Below are 19,177 nucleotides of genomic sequence, written 5' to 3'. Positions count from 1 at the left end.
TAGGTAGCCAGCCGCATGCATGACAAACTGTACGTTTTGAAAGCCACTCCAGGCGTTTTTCATATTTTCTGAAGGTTCTTACCCCCTCCCTTTCTTGGCTGAACGTTATTAAGATTACATACTACTCTACGGACCCGTTGTGGATGATAAACTGTTATCTTTAAACGAGGCCTAGGCCTATAAACAGTGATTGCAATTTGCAATAAAATCACAGACGCTCGTTAGTGAAGTTGGACGAAATAAGTTTGCACTTTTTATGGTGAAGTCCGGATCCGACCGATTTCGAGAGATCACGGAGTTCATGACTTCATTTAAAACAAGGAAACCTAATAGACAGCTGAATAATTCACAGATTTATCCTCAAATATTGCAGTACCATCTTGATGTGTATCAACAATTAATGGGACCAAACCGAGGCTGGAGGGGATAGCAATCATGCAGGTGCCAAGTTTATAACTTTGCTTAACGATAATAAAGAGATAACTATTTTTGTGCTTAATAAAGCAGAAAAAATAGCTTAAGCGAAAGCTTATATATTCACAGGCAAGCAAGAAAAATAGGCTTGCACGCTCACCATTGGTTTGCATGGTTACACCTTTCGTTTTTTTTTTATACTCTAAGCAACGAAAGGCTATGCCTTTTCGTGTGCTTACGGTTAGCAGCCATACAAAATGGAAACTCGCACTTTAAGCACAAAATCGGCTGCCCATGGGTTCAATTTCACAGAGATTCTCAATCACAAAGAGTAGCTGTGAGCACAACTATAAGAATAAGATTACAAGCCAAACTGCAGTGTCTAATGTGTATGACCATGGTATGACTGTATCCTGCTCATGTATAATTAGTACACGATTATTTAGCAATATTATGTGCTTCAGTAGCACTATGAAATCAGGTCCAGGTATTTTTTTGCCTGTGTTGAAAATACGTGTTTTATGTTTCTGCATTTTTTTAATGGATAAGGCGCAGACGGGCGCTTTGAGAACGGTAGTGCGTACAGGTTTTAATTGAGTCAAGTCTTGCATTTATTATGCATGTATTGTGACGGTGATGTTAAATTCTTAGGGATGTACCACATTCATCAATAAATGTGTAAACCTTTGATTCCCCAGCCACCACCCATGGGACCTAGCTTTCTACTGAACTCACAATGGGTAAAACGAAATTGGGGGCGGGGGGGGGGGGCAAGCACAATTTAATAACGGGAAAATTGAAAAATATTTTATTCATAAGTCCATTTTTTACGAAGATTTGATTACAAATCCGATAATTCTGAAGGCGATATGAGTCACGATGACTCTAATACCCGGTAATTGAAAACCAATTTATACTTTTGTTTAAAACATTTGGAGGGTCTTATCAGTACATCTGTATACGTGGAAAAATCATGTTCGACTATGACTCCCCTGGGGATTGGGGGGGGGGGGGGGTCGTTCGCACCGTCGGCATCGATGAGCGGGGCAATCAATGAGTTCAGATGATTATTGCATTGTCTGTCTCACCAATAATATCATTAGCTTTGTTTATGAGCATACAATGTGATTCGGCTTTCTTTTTAGAATTTATGTATGCCCCAAGGTATATAGATATTGTAAAATACAGTCCTTCTCAAGGAAGAGAATTGAGAATGAGAAGCTGTCAGTTTCAAGGGTGACATAGGTTCCCAGTGGAATTAGGGAAAAGTTTCATTGTCTACAAATCACTTTAGACGACGTTTCGACTACCTTAACTCAGCCTCAAATAACAATGTTTTGAGTCTCTCGCGGTGTGGCTCTGTAAAGGATATTTTATTCATAATTTATAAAGAAAACAGGTGGTTTCTTTCAGGTTTTCCCTACCCCTAATCAATGATTTTGGAGGGACCTGGTATCAATTAACACCTAATGATCGATCAGTTTTAGCCAGCGAGTCAAAAACAAGATTTGTCTGAATCTCTGTGATTTCAACACATTGAAAGTATTTGCAATAAAATAATAAAAAAGCGATACCCTCACTTTCTGACCAGTAATTACAAATGAGGTGAAACAATTGTTTTATGACACCGACAGACATCATATGAACCATAAATTATAGAAAAACATATAAACACAATTCACATTTATGATAGTCAAAATAAGTGATTCAGATTGTCTTGACGACCCATTATACATAAAAGAACCTTTGAAAACATACTTTCACAAGTAACATTAAACTCTCTTATTATAGGCCTCCACAACACGTAAGCAAAAACAAACATACATCTTTGTATTTTGGCAGTCGTCAAAAATGGGATCCGAACCCCTATTGAGAATTGTGCTTTCGTGTCAAAACGCAGAGCCAGCCTAAGCTGTGAAGCAGTGCTCGTGTTAAAGGTGACATACAGAGCGGTCAATCAATATAGGGTATTTTTCTAGACTAGGCATTTCCATCACGCATAAAATTGATTCGGAAGTCTCGATTTCAACCCAGGTCCGTCGAAGCAAATGACAGGACCATTGCCACAAATCACCATTAGGCTGAACTCGTTTAACGTACTACACACGTAATTGAAAAAGTTTAAGCACAGGTTGTGCATTCGGCGCCATTTAGCATTTACGGATAATCAAAAGAACCGACAGCAGCACTTCATGCACTCATTGACAAACTCATGAATCCAACTTATGTAGGTCCGTTGTTTAGTAAAGGCACATTAAGCACCACTTGCAATACACTACTCTAATAACCTCGAAAAGGCTGTCGAGCAATCCAGACAAGACCCTCGTGAAACTCATTAACTTTCCCTTAGCTGTCACAGGCGGGCGCTATACACAATTAATAGACGAAGCACTTATCATGAAAGCGAGCGGGAACACGGACAGACACGAGGACGCCGAAGCGATATAGCCTGATAGCGCTTCAGAACAACGTTTTAAAAGACATTGAGGTAGGCCTATCAGGTTCAAAGATGCTGAAGCCTTTCTCATTTCAAAAAAACGTTGGAAACAAACACCCGAAAGAACCCTTCAGAACGCATACAAGTGGCGGTATTGGCTTGCTGTTGTCCATTCAATTAACTTCAGCAGAAGTATCAGTTTCAAGAATTGAATGTTATATACAATTTCAGTTTTGAATGTTTAATGTTCGCTTCCATTACAATAAATTTCAAACGAGCAAAAACATTTAACCCACAGACTTTGCACACAAGCAAAAAGCTCTCTTTCGTATTCCAGTTTGAGGAATGTGTATACCCAGTGTATGCCCCTATTCGATCTCAGTATAAGGGCAAAATAGAACATTGTATACTAATTGATAACTGCGTACAGGTACAACATTAACCTAACAACACATTCCAATCTTCCTTGGCACCGTGGTCAAGTGGTTAGACTGCAGAATGCAATCACAAGGTTGTGGGTTCGAATCCCCAGCTAACCGCTGATTTCACATTGACTAGAATAAATATTGTCGTCTACTTAATGAATCACAATTTCTTGATTTGTGTAGTTCATAATCATAGACGTTAAACCAATGTTTGTAGAGAGAGAGATTGGCTGTTGCCAGGTTGGTGTTTATATCCCTGTGTGGGAGTTTGCCGAGTTCCCTATATAGATGGGAAGATCATTCAAACAAACTAACAAACCCATGTCAATCTTCGATAACGTTTTTAGAGGTATTAAAAGACTTGTGACTTTAACTGACCTGCAACGGTGAGCTCCTTGAGGACAAGTCCGTGAAGCCAACGATATCACTGAAGAAAATGGTAACACAATCGAAAGACTCGGGCACAACTTGCATACCTCGTTTGAGCTGGTTAGCGACGGGTCTGGAAACAATCAAAGCAAATTGAAAAATAAGTAATGCGGCCTTAAATAATACACACATTTCCCGTGAGTTAAGGCCTTAATATACACACATTTTCCGTGAATAAGTAATACGGCCTTAATACACACTTTTTCCGTGAGTGCATAGGCACTGATGAATATAGGAAATTAAATAGTACTCTAATCATCAGCAAAAGCTCTAACAGTGCAATACTTTATGATAAAAACACATTGAAAACCAGCGAAGTAATAAAAGCAAACTTTAATGTCTTCAACAAAATGTGTTCATTTTCCCTTAAATGAACACGTTGCCGTGGATCGGTCGAGTTGGTCTTCGAAAAGCGTCCTGTAACCGTTTGTTATAAAATCGATATGGTTAGAAAGATGTTGTAAAAGTAGAATACAATGATCTACACAAATATGCTTCGAAATTGCGTGGTTTTCATTTTACCTCGTCGACAAACACGGTCGGCCATTTATGGGAGTCAAAACTTTGACTCCCATAAATGGCCGACCGTGTTAGTTCGCGACGTAAAATGAAAACCGTGCAATTTTGAGTGATACTTGTGTGGATCATTATATTCTACTTTTAACACATCTTTCTAACCATATGCATTTCATAACAAACGGTTTCAAACGCTTTTCATAGACCAACTCGTCCGATCCAAGGCAACGTGTTCCTTTAACAATCTTGAATATTCGCGCGATTTAGGTCAAATCAAAGTCTACCCATCTTATTGTACAGCTTCAAAATTGGGACCATAAACAAGGTCGTCATGATGATATTATGTAGGTTTATTTGTTCTCAGAACACGGAAACAACAGCTGCGATACATTATAGTCGCCATGTTGGAGAAAACGGAGTAGGCCTACGGGTGAAAATGCGCTTAAAAGGGTGATAAATGTCACAGTTTAGACCGGAACGAAAGATTTTTATGGGTGTAGCCTTACGAATCTTTCTACGATTTAAAGCGAGACTTAAATTAATGAACGGTTTTGCATTTTATCAATGCTTTTCATAGAGGTAATATGTCACACGGAACTTCCAAAGCGGTCCGGGTTTAATACTTAAAACCTCTTCACAATTCTCATATGTCGAACAACTCGTAAAGAGAGCCAAGAACATTATTGCCTATTACGGAGTTCCAGAAGCGGCGTCCCACTTATCGGGAAACCAAAATACTTGAACGCGGCAAGTCGCCTAACTTTGTGGTATAACGACGAGATTTGTTACAGTCTAGTCGTCTTTCCGAAACTAACAGGACGTGCGGTACATGTAGGTAGGCTAAAGTCAAAAACCTCCTGGGTGAAAATTGATCCCGATTCCGGATCCAGTGGAGCCATTTATGACCCGAATCAGTGTCAAAATGCCGAAAAAATTGGCCATGCAGCAAAGTCAGAGTTGAAATCCATGTTTTAGTCCGGGTCGGCCTGACGACCCGGAAATGGGTCAGGCTGCCGTGACCAGGAATCCATGAAAATGTTAACCCGAGATTCTTTAAAGTGTATAATGACGCTTGGTGAAATTACACATTATGTCGATTTGGATTTGTTCACTCATTAGAGTGCATGCATAGGGCTCGGTATTTTCCAGATCTCCCTCAGCCAGACATTCTTTAAACCCAACTTTTTGTTTCGCATGTGATTGGGAACCAATTTCATGAAGCTTTTATCAGAAAGTTCCGCTTGACAAATTTCTCAGCTTAGCAAAAAATGAGTGGAGCACAAGTCACAACGCTGTAAACTTTTTGGAATGTTGGCTGTTTTTAATGTTTATGTGCTTACAGGCTTTATGAAACTAGGCCAGGGTAATAAATCGTTCAAAACTAAGTAAATGTACCCTGTGGTTAGCAGCGCTTGTCTCTGCTTTCAACCTGTTTCTCTTTAATAAGTATACCATCAAGGCAGTTGCTCCAAATGCTTCAGCCATTTCACTATCAGTGTTTCTTCCTTGAGTTAGACACCTTATAGCAAACATCCATTTGCGGTTCTGAATTAATTAGTGACTGCCACCGAGTCAGCAACCTTTTTGGCTTCAACACAGTAAACAAAATACAACCTCATACATCATTTATGATGTCAAACTTTGATTTACAAAATAGCACGGCCACTCATAGAAACCTCTCTACCTCGGTAAATAATACGGTCAATGGTCACTTTAAATTTCAGGCGTCCCATCTCCACTATCTGACAAAAAGATTCATATTCTCATGCAAAGAAAGATAAATGGGATCTTATATTTCACAGCCATTGACAGCTCCACTATGGTTGGACTCAATGCACATTATCAGGTGTATTTATACGCAGAAAAGTGCAGAGATATGGGGTTGAATTAAAGTCGAGTCCCACGCGGCGCTCTTTGCATATGACCGGGGTGAATGAAAAGGGGCCTGGGAGAATCGGCGCGTGAACACCCACAACCTTTCTCCCTCCCACACGCCTGATACATGATCTCAAGTTCACATTTAAACCCGCTTGTCTGGGGAATTATTTGTGTGTCTGTTGAATGAAATAGATCTGTTCCTATACGTGTACATGGCACCTAATATAGCCACTGATTAGAATATTACTCGATCTAAGAAGCCATGTGTTGAAGGGTGCTGGTTCGTTGAGACTAAATAATAAGGCAAGCCCATTTGCTCTTTGCCTTTTGTCGGTATACAGATTCTTGACAATAGAAAACTGATGACTCAAAATGAGGAGAAAGGGTTGAGCCACGGTGTATAATTTTCTTTGATGAAAATTGTAAAAGCATAATTTTCTGTTGTAGGGATTCGCGTTTAACTAGACTGAAGTCAATATCCTTACTTATTGGATGACCTATGAATCAGAGTGGAATGACCATTATTACACAGCAGCGTATCCACAGCTTCACTTAGGCATGGACATTATAATGAATTCCCAGCATGGCAAAAGGCAACAAGAAATTGGCGCCATCTGTGTGCACCTACTCTCCTGACGGGAGCAATATGTGCTACATTAATGGAACTCAATTTCGGAAAATCATTACACTCTTGTTTATCACAATCCTTCCAATGTCCCAATTAATGTTCTATTTCTTCGAAATATGTAGCACAATTAGTAGGAACTTTACCAAGGGTCACTACCCCACGAGAATACACACAAATATTTTGTGTATCCCTGCTGAAGACCTATTTTAGTCTTTCCTTTGTCTCTGTAAAGTTAAAGGCACTAGACACTATTGGTAATTACACATAACTGTAAGCAAGTGTTAGTAACTGAGTTTTTGAAAAAGAGGTAATTTATCACTCAAGTATTAAAAGACGTCAGGCCTGAAGCCTTGAATTGTGCATCCGAAAGCACACAAATGTAGTGCAACAAGGGTGTTTTTTTTCTTCATTCTCTTGCACCTTCAGTGTTATTTTTAATGCATATATTTGGGACCAACAAAGGGGGAATACTTGACTTTGATAATTAACAAAGGTATATCCAGTAACCTTAAGGGGCATCACAGTCTGAATATATTGAGCAGAATACCAGTCATAAATGGAACATGTTTTGACATTGTCATTTGGTTGGTAAACTTATTCTGATAAGCATGATGTTGCTGTGCTTAGCTACTATGTATGTTTAATTGGGCCACCTTGTTCTCCCGCGAAACCTAGTTTTTTGTTTGTATCTTCACTTGTACGAATCGCAAATGTGTCATTTCCCCGAGATGTGCCCACCCCAATAAATACATCGACAAAGAAGCAATCCTGCGCATGAGAGAATCTAATACACGAAGGCATCAGATTGTAGTCAACACATCTTCCAAATTGTTTACCAACCTACGCACTGGAAATTTGAAACACAAAGTGTGATAGTTGTGTTTATTATTAGTGACAGCTTGACACTTGACACTAAACAAAAAATGTGAAATATTCCTTGCAGTTGTTATCAGTAATGAAAACCTCTCGTTCGTAAACCTAATCTCTAGACCTTCTAAACCTTGTTTTCTCTAAATGTACAAGTGTGAAAAACACCACTCTTTAAATTTCGAGTTGTCCCTCAAATGGCTCTTTGAAGCGAGGGTGATTATTTCACTCTTTTAGAAGGGTTTCACTCCAGGACAGAGCGAAAAATCACTCACAAAGATGCAAACTTCAATCTGAAAGAGTGGAAGACCACTCAAAAAAGAGTTGTCCCTCATTATGGCTCTATTTAAAGAGTGCCTTTAAACTTTTTTGCATTTAGAGTACTTTGCTTAGTATTCTTACCAATTTGTATTTTTCTTTAAAAACTATTGTTTTTCTTATTCTTGTAAATCTTTTATTTGTAATTTTTTCATGTGATTTTTCATATTTGCTGGCAAATAAAATGAGATAAAAAGGAAAGGAGAGTTGTCTTACTTTGGTAGCATCCTATGGAGAAGGTTATCTGTCTTCTTCTTCTCTTCAATGAGTTGGTGGGTTCTGTCCTCTACAATCTCCTCAAGATTGTTTGCATATTTCTCCATGATTGCCATCATGTTATCCAGGATGTCACTCTTCCTGCCATGGGTAAAAGGAAGCAAAATACGTTGTACTTAAAATAGAAAATGTATTGCGATAAACAGAAAATAACTTATGAAACAAAATGTTCATGTATTCTTTTGGGAATTCTTTTTTACTGGCCACGATCCCCTGTCACATTTTTATTGAAAGGTCGTAAAAAGACCTGATTCAAGTGAAGTACGAATGTGAATTAGTATCTTACTTTTAATAAAAAATTGCTCAATCAATGCTAGCGATCTGAACACATAGGTGTTAGAGTAAAACCAAAATAAAGTTACATCCACAAGATATTAAATTTGATCAGGAGTAAGAATATTAGTTGTGTGTATTACCAATCCTACACCGGTGTGTGTTTACCACACGTTACAATTGGTACTTTCCCCTACTCAAAAATATCCACATGCATTCTACCAATTTGAGATTCAAACACAGGACCTTTGCCATTCTAGTAAGATGTCTTACCACACACGAAAATAATTTATACCGGTATCGATTATTAAAGCCATTGGACCCTTTTGGTAAAAAGTATTGTCCAAGTCCCACACTTCGTGTATCACAACTTATATATAAAATAACAATCCTGTGGAAATTTAGGCTCAATCGGACATTGGAGTCGGGAGAAAATAACGACAAAACCCACTCCTGTTTTCGCGCGTTTCGCCGTGTCATGACATGTGTTTATAACAAATCCGTAATTCTCGCTAACGAGAATTTATTTTGTTTTACCGTTTTCTCAAAAAGTAAAGCATTTCATGGACTAATATTTCAAGAGAAGTCTTTCACCATTACCTTCTGTAAACCCTGTAAATTATTTGTAAATCTGTGAGTTTTTTTTTTCTGTACCGAAAGGGTCCAATGGCTAGAATAGATGGGTTATTGTGAACAGCAAATCTCAAATTGGTTACAGTTGGCAATAACGTTGGGGAAGCCTGTTGTCTATTTTTCCCCCTTCGATTCATAGCGTAAACATGTGCACTTTTAAGTGTTGTGTATTGAAGGAAAAGGGGTTGTGCTGTGCATGTTTCTTTGATAGGCATGTTCCGGTAACATCCCGGTGTCTGTGACAAACACCATCGCTTTTTTGAGGTTTGAATGAGCACTTTAAGCAATATAAAAAAATATGGAGAGGAAAAAAAGAAAAGATAACTTACATCCACATTATGCAAATTAATATCCAACTTAAAAGCCACCTGATCAATTAGTTTAAGAACAGTAGCTCTGGTAGATGTTGTTTATCGGCAAACTAATGGCATGTTTTAAGTGACAAAGAAAACCCTTGTAATTGTCGTGATAAAAGGGAAGCCACTGTGTAAGACGAGTGATACATTTATGTGGGTTCTTTCTGCAATACTCTGTTCTTTATCTCTCGTGCTCCAAACATTACCGTCAACAGAGGGCGCCTGACTCAACTCACGGCCAGCTAACGATCGTTAAATAAAGTTTGCTTGTTCCACACGGTACAGTTGCCAAGCGCCCCCTTGCGTACTATTGTTTACATCACAGCGAGGGTTTTTACTGTAACAAGAATGTCTTGGGGTGAGACTACGTTATTAACAACGCCGTTATGCACACCTCCTCCATAGACGGATTGTTCGTTTTGAAACAGCTTTATGTTTTCCAAGTTAATTTGAAGAAACAATTCTCACTAATAAGGTCATGCAACTAAACATTCATTGGCAATCCAGGTTATGGATGCTCCAATCAGGACGCTGTATATCATTATTAACACAGTGAGCAAGAATTTAAAACTTTGCCTGGTGGGTCTGCGGAGGTGTGTTGTATATAAAACTCTCTCTAAGTTATTAAAAGTTGTGGTGGATCTGAACAACGTGAATATCAATCGGTAGGCCTACACACTAATCATGAAGACGAACACAGCATACTGATCGAGAGGTTGATGTGTTAACCACCACTTTAGTGCCACAGTGACTCATCTCCAAGAAGTGTACTGTAAGTGAGTATACACGAAGTATCCTGACTATGAAGTATCAAAGAGTCACTTGTACCTTGCAAAAAGTAGAGCCTATGAAGTGTCCAAGGTACGAAGTGGTAAACGAATGGGAGACTTTTGGGACGCTTGGTGGCAGCAGACTTACCTGGTAAAATCCATTGTTCTCGGTCATGTGCGCACGCACAGAACTACGTAAACAATGGAAACTCATCTGGTAAGTCTGCTGCCACCTAGCGTCCAAAAGTCTCCCATTGACATGACACAAACTCCAAAAACTTGGTATAACACAAAATGAAATGCATAACAAATGCAGAAAATAAAGTCGCTTACATGCCACTGTGTAGTGGTTTGAGCTTCACCCGGATGGTTTTGAAGTCTGGCCTCTGGTCTGGTACCTCGACCCAACATTCCTGCATTGTGGTCAGTAGGCACTCGTGACAATTCTCCACCTCCATCACGTTGGGACGAAACGGCATCGTTGGATCCAATGGGAAGGTCACCTTGTCAATTATTTCTGTTCGAAAAAAGAAACCCGTCTTTTAAAGGCACTGGACACTATTGCGATTACTCAAAATAATTGTTAGCTTAAAACTAATTCGGTAACGAGCAATTGAGAGTTGTGGATAATATAAAAAACAATGCGAGAAACGGCTCCCTCTGAAGTAACATAGTTTTTGAGAAAGAAGTAATTTATCACTAAAATATTTGAATGACTTCGATACCTCAGCTGAGGAACTGAGGTCTCGAATTCAAGGCATAATCCAGCATAGACAGGTCAACTAATAACAACTGTAAAATCTTGGTGGAAGAATATCCGGAATTCAAACTAAAGAGGGCGCTGTGGCGGGGATCTGGTCTCATGTGCTACGAGTTTTTTTTTTTATATTTCAGGCATGATACTTCACGGTGACATTGTAGGCGCCTGCCTCCATGCTCCAAGACCTGCCCCCAAGACCTGGTCAATGCCTTGGTGCCCTTGAAATACCCCAGTAGAAATTAACAGTTTTCTCATAGGGTGCCCTTTACCAAGGAGACAATGCCTAGGTGCACTTGGCCTTTATAAAAAATGAAGCATCAGGCAAAACCACATCATAGTCCGACGACCTCGTCATTTCAAGGGGGCTTTATCGAAGGAACTTTGCTAACAAAGGAGTAATGCTTAAAAAATAAAGAGGTGACATAGTTCATTTTGCTCTCAATGTGTCCCTCCTCCCACACCCTTTTTGATAATTTCTTCACCCTTTTATAGAGGCGTCTCCTCCTCCAAAAAAGTACCCAAGGCGACAGGTTCGATTACTTCTGAAATCCCACATGCTGGGAAAAGTCTGCTCTATCTTTCATCATTCATTCACCTGAACAAAGAGCGGTGTGGAGTGTGTCATACATAAAATAGAATGATCTCACACTTTATGAGATCATATTTCCCGCCTAATTACCTTTTGGGTTGAGTGAACAGTTGCCAAACGGCCCGCTTCTTTGCACCAGTTCATACAGAATGATTCCGAATGAATAGGAGTCACCTTTTTGAGTGCCTTCTGGCGGCGATGTAGGTTCTCTTAACAGCTCTGGTGCCTTCCACAATAAATCTGAAAGGAGCAAGAATGTATCAAATATCGAGTCTTATAAAACTCTTGCAAAAAAAATAGTACAAAACCCAGGTCCGCACTTCCTGCGAATGCGACACCGTGACGTCACATTTTTGTTCGCAGCGAATGTTTCGCATGAGCTCAGCAAAAGTAATTTCTTGCGAATTTGTCACATCAAAACAATTCGTATCGCATTCGCAGGAATCATAAACAGGGCTTACCTACTGCTTTTTTTATGGAATAAACTTAAAACAATCATATATCAAAGACAATTATAGCTGAACTGTTATTTTTTATTATGCAAGTTTTTTTTTCTGTATAGTTATTGTTTTAACCTATTTACCGTTTTCCAGATCAACGCTCACATTACAATTATGGGGCCTTACACTCCGTAATAAAAAAACTTCCATATTCAAGATATTTTCCTGTTCTTTTCACATTCAATTCATACTTTCCACAATCAGTATACGAAAGAAGATCCTATTTAAAATTCCCACAATGTAAATTACACAGTCGGAGGGTCATGGGTCAAATCCAAACGAAACTTGTACCGTTAAAAAAAAAAGGTAGCCAAGATAGCTGGAGGTCAACGAGACGTTGATTATGGCACCCAAAAAAAAAAATCTGATATCTCATTACACCCAAAACTGCGAACAATTAAAACGAAATTGAGACCCCTTTGCAATAAGGTAATTTGTGCAACAAATTGGCAGTCGAGTACACAACAACACAACGATTTGTCCACACATTTCAACATGGTGTGCTTCCACAAGCAAACGATACTCTTTTTTTTTGTTGCATCCCTGTGGAGACATCCTTTGTCCCAGTAGTTAAGAAACTCCCTTGTACTTCAAACACAAAAATTCTTTGCGGCGCAAGGAATGTATGGAGAACCTTGTTTTCAAGTGTATGTTTCGTTCTTGGTCTCAAAAGGTAGTGAATATAGAATCACTGTGTGGACGTCTTTTGTTCTAAGGTCGAACCTTGTACGTGATGGTTAAACAAGAGGGTTGTCAGTCAGAGTTTGTTGGTGGTGGGTTCAATTACCCGTCAGTCGCATTGGTTTCAGAATATTCCTTCCCAGTGAGGAACTAGATGCTTCCAGACTGCCAGGATCAGGTCAAGTACACTTCTTGGAGCTTCCATTTAGCCTCATGCATAGAACTCTTTGTATTCCTCTTATCGTGTCCACGTACTATATTATTGTTTTTCATCCAGAACCGTACATAGTTCCTAGCAATATGATTGAACACTGCAAGGTCCTCACTTTTGCATTCTGGCTCCAGTAGGGGACATCTCAGGAGGTGCTCCATAGTCTAGGTATCCCCACTTCCTGAGCGACCATTTGCACTGGACCCGTTGATGTTTTAAGTCTGTTGAGGCACTTCCGTTCATCCCAACTTGTTTCAGCATCAGGGGGGAGTTCCCCTGAAGCACTCATGTCCATGGATGTTCTAGGTGGAAGTTTACCAAGTCTCTCATCCCACATGGCTTCTTCACTTGGTTTGACTTTGTAGTAAGCCTTAATAAGTATAAAATCACAAACGGGGAGGGGGACACAGACAAGCAATGAGTGAAACCTACTTCGATAAAATGCGTGCTCGCCCATATCAGGGCTTTGGTGGCCTGCTTTCAGGTAGTGTAGACCAAAATCGGATATCTTGAGCACCCAACGGCTATCCACCACACAGTTAGATGATTTCAGGTTGCCATGGGAATGTATAACGCTGCCATGGAGATGACTCATTCCCTAAAAGGTTTATCAAATGAAGGTAAGTGGTCAATACTTCAAACAACTCTTGTGTTAAAAAAGGGTATTCGTTCATAGGGAATTACTTAAAAAAGGTTAAATACCATCAAAAACTTTGAATTGCTTGTTGCCAAAAGACGACAACATTTATACTTTCTAAAAAAAAGCAACTGTTATTGCTCAACATATGCACACAATAACAAACCTGTGAAAACTTGAACCCAGTTGGTCGTTGAAGTTGCGAGATAATAATGGAAGAAAAAACACTCTTGTCACACGAAGTTGTGTGCTTTCAGATGCTTGATTTTGGGACCTCTAAATCTAAAATATAATTCTGAGGGCTCGAAATCAAAATCGTGGAAATTTACTTTTTTTTCTCGAAAACTATGCTACTTCAGAGGAAGCTGTTTCTCATAATGTCTTATACACTACTCATTACTAAGTAAGGTTTTGTGCTTAAAATTATTTTGAGTATTTACCAATAGTGTCCACTGCCTTTAAGTTTTAGAGACAGAGGATTAATTAAAAACTTCATTATGAAAAAGACTTCATGCGTAAAGCCTTTCTCATGCATCTGAAAGCACACAATTGCAAATATTGCCAAATTGAGAAATGATAATCACAGGTTTGTTATTTTATGCTCATGATGTGATACACTAAGTGATTATATTGATCTTCGACACCAAAGGTTTACTTACCTTTATAATATCTGAAACCAATGAAGCAATGAACATATTATCCAGTTTGATATCGTCATTTTCTAAAATATCCTGATGAATAAAAGGAAGAGGGGAAGTAAATAAATAAACAGTGTGGATGAAGACAAGCCAGAAGAACATTGGCATATAGATGAATAGTTTATAACTGAGCCTCTCTTTGTGGCCCAGATTTGTCAACCTTTTCAATAATTCAGCTCGCGGCTGCCCGCTCCGAAATTACCTCGATGCGTGTAGATTAGATCGGAACGGGGTAAAGGGCGAGTTCAATTTGAATGTTTTACGAGATGTTTAAAGATATTGGGTGTGGGGTACTGCCCTGTGGCCCCCAGGGGTAAAACTAGTCAACGACAGGCAAAGCTCAGTCGGTCTCTTTAAACTCGACCATCCAAGTCTCTCATTTTGTTTTTGACTTTCTTCTATTATTTGTCAGTGTCTTTATTGAGTGTTTTGTTTCTCTTGATTTGAAAATCAAACTGAATACATTAGGAAATACAACTCGATGCGTTTGTTCTAAATATCTGAAACTTCAATTGGTTTTCCTTCCTTTCATTAATTGCTCAATTAAGTATGAGCAAACCCAATCCATGCTTTTGATGTTTGATTGTCAGTTTTAGACAATCAAAACCTATTTGGTTACCAATATCTTCTTACAATATCTTACAGCATATCTCTCCTTCTTCTGCAACCTATTTTCTAACGGCTATAAATATCATTTTAACAATTATTACTGATAGGGCAGCTTCAATACAAGAAGTGGCTACGTTCATCGCAAGATTTCACCGTTCGTGATCTTCAGACCGAACCGTATTCGTATTACCCGGAAGCTTTAAAAACACATATGCAGCTATAAAACGTCTATATGAACTATTGAATACATTTTAAAAACATTAAACAGAAAGTTATCGACAAAGGAAAATATTATTTCAAATACCTGTAAGCTCCCACGTGAACAGTATTCCGTAATGATACAAATGTTGGGTGGATCAGCACAGGCTCCAACAAAAGCACACAGGTTGGAATGGCACAAATCACGCATCTAAAAGATAAGGAGAGGAGAAACAAACAATGAGTGTCATCTTGTTATTATAGACTTTAATGCTGTTGTAAAGATGTCATCATAAGGGATGACTCTGTGTAGTCTTGAAACAGATTTTCTTCTGTTAAACTTGCACTTATAATAGGAACTATTATGTTATGTTTTCTGTATTGTTTTTTTTTTCCATAATTGTTTTAAGCATTATGCACAGTTGGCCCACATGTTTCAATGTTGAGATTTGTATTTTTAAATTACTTTAGTAAAAGACAATATACATGTAGTTGCAACATAACGAGTCATAAAGATTGTGATGTGAACGACAAAAAAAGGGGGGAAAAAAAAAAAAAAAAAAAAAAAAAACAGATAATAATTTCCCATTCAGAAAAAAATATACAACATTATTGAGATGTATGGCTGGGAATGAAACATTAAGGTTGTAGTGTGAAAGAGCTTTAGAGAAGTGTTCAGACCGGTCTCTCGTGTTCCTCTTAAGTTTATCGACATCTAAGCATGGAAGAAGTTGCCTGAATAACCTGTTCAATGTGTGGAGCCGAACCTCTGTCTGTAAATAGCCCCACCAACGACCAAATCAGTGTCAGGCGCAGTGTGCCTTCATACGCATAATAAAAGTCTTCAGGCGTGAGAAGTTGGGTGAGAAATTACCCCTTTCTCAAAAACCACGCTCCTTACAGAGGGAGCTGTTTCTCACAATGTTTTATACTACCAACAGCTCTCCATTGCTTGTTCCCTAATAAGCTTATATAAAATAATTATTTTGAGTAATTACCAATAGTGTCCTGTGCCTTTAATCAGAAACTGCTTCACCTAGTTGTGTATAAAATGAGAAGCTACGAGGGCTTAGATGGCACTATGCAGTAGGATAAACCCCTAAGTATCTGGAGGTTGTATTACCCTCTAAATAGAGAATTGGGTTAAGTATGCCTGCAGAACAGGGATGATGATGATGTAAAGAGCCCTTGATCTTGTTACTAAAGTAAATAGGGTGTCTGCTATCACAGTATTAATGTTAGCCTTTTTGGCAATAAAATAAAGCAACTGCAGGTGCAGTCTTCTCCCCTGGGATGAATATAAATACTATTGCTATTCTTTCCAGGGAAGTTACCATGGTTGCTGTTTGAAATATAACTGACTAAGGCAGTGGACACTATTGGTAATTACCCAAAAGAATTGTTAGCATAAAAAAACTTACCTGGCAACAAGCAATACAGCTGTTGATAGTATAAACCATTGTGAGAAACGGCTCCCTTTGAAGTAATGTAGTTTTCGAGAAAGAAGTAATTTTCCACTAAAATTTATTTGAATTTGATTTCGAGACCTCAGAATTATATTTTGAGGTCCCGAAATCAAGCATCTTAAAGCACACAACTTCGTGTTTTTTCTTCCAATATGTTTTACAACTTAGACGACCCAATGAGCGCAATTTCCCACAGGTTTGTTATTATGTACTTTATCTTGAGATACACCAAGTAAGAATACTGGTCTTTGCAAATTACCAATAACACGGATTGTTTTATTTTGTTTTATTTAACGGGGCAACCTGAGGGATTAAAAAATGCCTAATGTTACAAAGAGGGGCACGATAATATAGTTAGTATTAAAATTTCAAAAACGAGAAGGAGTTCTTCGAGAAGAAAAAATAAAGAAACCAATCAGGTGCGGTAGCACCATGTTTGAAATCTCCTTTGAGATGTGGTGGTTATGAGAAGAACCAGTGGCCGACAACTCAACACTTCGATCAGTGTATTCTGAAAACCTCATCACAGGCACTGGACACTATTGGTACTTACTCAAAATAAAACCTATTTGACATGAGCAATGGTTAGCTGTTAAAAGCATAAACAAATAGTGAGAAACGGCCTCCACTGAAGAACGTACTTTTTGAGAAATGGGGAACCGCACTCAATTATTTACTATGCATCTGAAAGCACACAAATTTGTGCAAAAGGTTTTTTTTTTTCATTATCCTCTTGTTATACTTCGCTGATCAATGAGTCGAATTTTTTACAGATTTGTAATTACATGTGTCAGAATACAAGTGAGAATACTGGTGTTTTTTTTTTTTTGTATTACCAAAGGTGTCCAGTGTCTTTAAAACAAATAATAACAAGAAAACAAAATACTCTGAGTTGACTAAAACAAACTCACAATTTTGAGTTCCAGCCTCACATTCCTGTTGATATCCACACTCTTCTTGTCAATAGTCTTGATGGCGACTACAGAGCCCTTGTAGACTCCTACCTTGGTGTAGAGCTGACTCTTACAGAACGACCCACGGCTATCTGTAGTCACCAAGCTAAACTGAAACAAGTCAAAACGAGTGGAGAAATAAATCGAAATTTAACTTTTGTGTTGAACGTAAAGATAATATAGGAACGAAAATTTGCAAAATGGGGCGGGGGCGGGAGCGGGAATAAACAAAGCAGGTTAAAGTTACTGCTGTATCATGTTGATGGTCCCTCATGTGTCGTGTTGTTTCGGCAAATAATCGGCGTTTTTGGTCGACGTTACAATGCGAGTTAGTGACGTCAACATTCGTATCACATTCGCATTTGTCGGGCTTTAGGGTTACCAGTGCTGACCTAGGGTTTTAAGTGGTTTGGGTGCAGCGTTATAATTTACGAAAAACTCAATAGATGCAGCAAAATCCTTCTTTCGGCATATGTGTTCAATCGCTGTATCATTGTTGATTCCTACACTATTGTCAGCTTACTTCCGACCGCTGCGCACAGGTTTTTTTCTGATCCACTTGATCCTCACTTCGTAGCCTCAAAGCTGACTCGTTATAATATGCATAGGTATATATTAGTTCACTATATTCCGGTTTAAGGCAAGTAGATTGCCTGCTCGATCGTAAATTAAACAGTAAGTGCGCCTCGCAGAGTGGAGTACACCAGCCGGACACTCTAATGAACTATATCATTTACTGCATAAATCAGACTGCAATTAGTACGCTTGCGTTTGAAAGTCATTCGACAGAGCAATCACAGACATATTTACATTGATTTAGAGGCAGGTATAAATTGCCTGCTCGATCGTAAACCAAACAGCAAGTGCACTATTGTAGAAGACAAGTACAACGCCGAACAACCCATTGAACTAAATCATTTACTGCATAAATCAATTTGAAAAATAGTACACTTGTGTTTGAAAGTCCTCCGAAAGAACAATCACATAAACATGTTTTTATTATCTTGGTTTAAAGGCTGCTGAATCGTATAAACCATACATCAAGTGCACCATCGCATGCAGAACTTAAGTACAACAACCGAACATTTCATTGAACTTCATCATTTACTGTAGACATCGGATTGCACTATAGTACACTTATGCATGTGTGATTTAAAGTCCTTCGAAAAAAACATTTAACTACATGAGCCTCATTTGAATGGATTGGGACCATCGATGAATGGATTCGGACCGTCAAACAGGCAACTTAATCGCTAGACCACGGCGCTCGCCTAGACGAGGGCGCAAGCTCGCGTAAAGAGACACCTTAAGGGCAGTAAAACAAAATAAAAGGAGATGTGCTGCACACACTGCAGGAAAAAAGAAGACAATAGTAGATGGAAAACAAGAGTAAAGGGATTGACAACCAAAGAAAGGGAAAAGGGAAAGAGGTAGACAGAGAAGAAGATGGAGAGATGACATCAGGGTTTATGCAGGAGCAACAGTGGACCCAGAACTGATGATGATGTTAAATACCTCATGGGAATACCTTTCTCGCACTACTGAACATGAATAGTCTAGGTGTTCTATATATAGGTTTGTAGAGGTATATAGGATGTCATGATTAATTAATAACTGATTAATGTATCCGCCCTTTTGTTAGTAAATGTCAGCAC

General features: G+C 38.7%; 1 protein-coding gene across 1 annotated transcript in view; it reads right to left on the bottom strand.

Annotated features, from left to right (window-relative positions):
* The window catches only part of LOC139944320 (guanylate cyclase 32E-like), a 103,761-nt gene that overhangs the window by 18,862 nt on the left and 65,722 nt on the right, over window positions 1-19,177 (bottom strand). The window contains exons 9-16 of the mRNA XM_071941312.1: window positions 17,481-17,633; window positions 15,210-15,314; window positions 14,258-14,329; window positions 13,394-13,559; window positions 11,660-11,809; window positions 10,554-10,737; window positions 8,129-8,269; window positions 3,655-3,778 (exon numbers count right to left, since the gene is read on the bottom strand). Coding sequence (XP_071797413.1) covers window positions 3,655-3,778; window positions 8,129-8,269; window positions 10,554-10,737; window positions 11,660-11,809; window positions 13,394-13,559; window positions 14,258-14,329; window positions 15,210-15,314; window positions 17,481-17,633 — 1,095 coding nt within the window. The remainder of the gene's footprint in view (window positions 1-3,654; window positions 3,779-8,128; window positions 8,270-10,553; window positions 10,738-11,659; window positions 11,810-13,393; window positions 13,560-14,257; window positions 14,330-15,209; window positions 15,315-17,480; window positions 17,634-19,177) is intronic.

This window comes from Asterias amurensis, chromosome 11 (genome assembly GCF_032118995.1).
Source record: "Asterias amurensis chromosome 11, ASM3211899v1".
Taxonomy (NCBI): domain Eukaryota; kingdom Metazoa; phylum Echinodermata; class Asteroidea; order Forcipulatida; family Asteriidae; genus Asterias; species Asterias amurensis.
The sequence above is the reverse complement of the archived record's forward strand: the minus strand, read 5'-3'. Positions and strand labels throughout refer to the sequence as shown.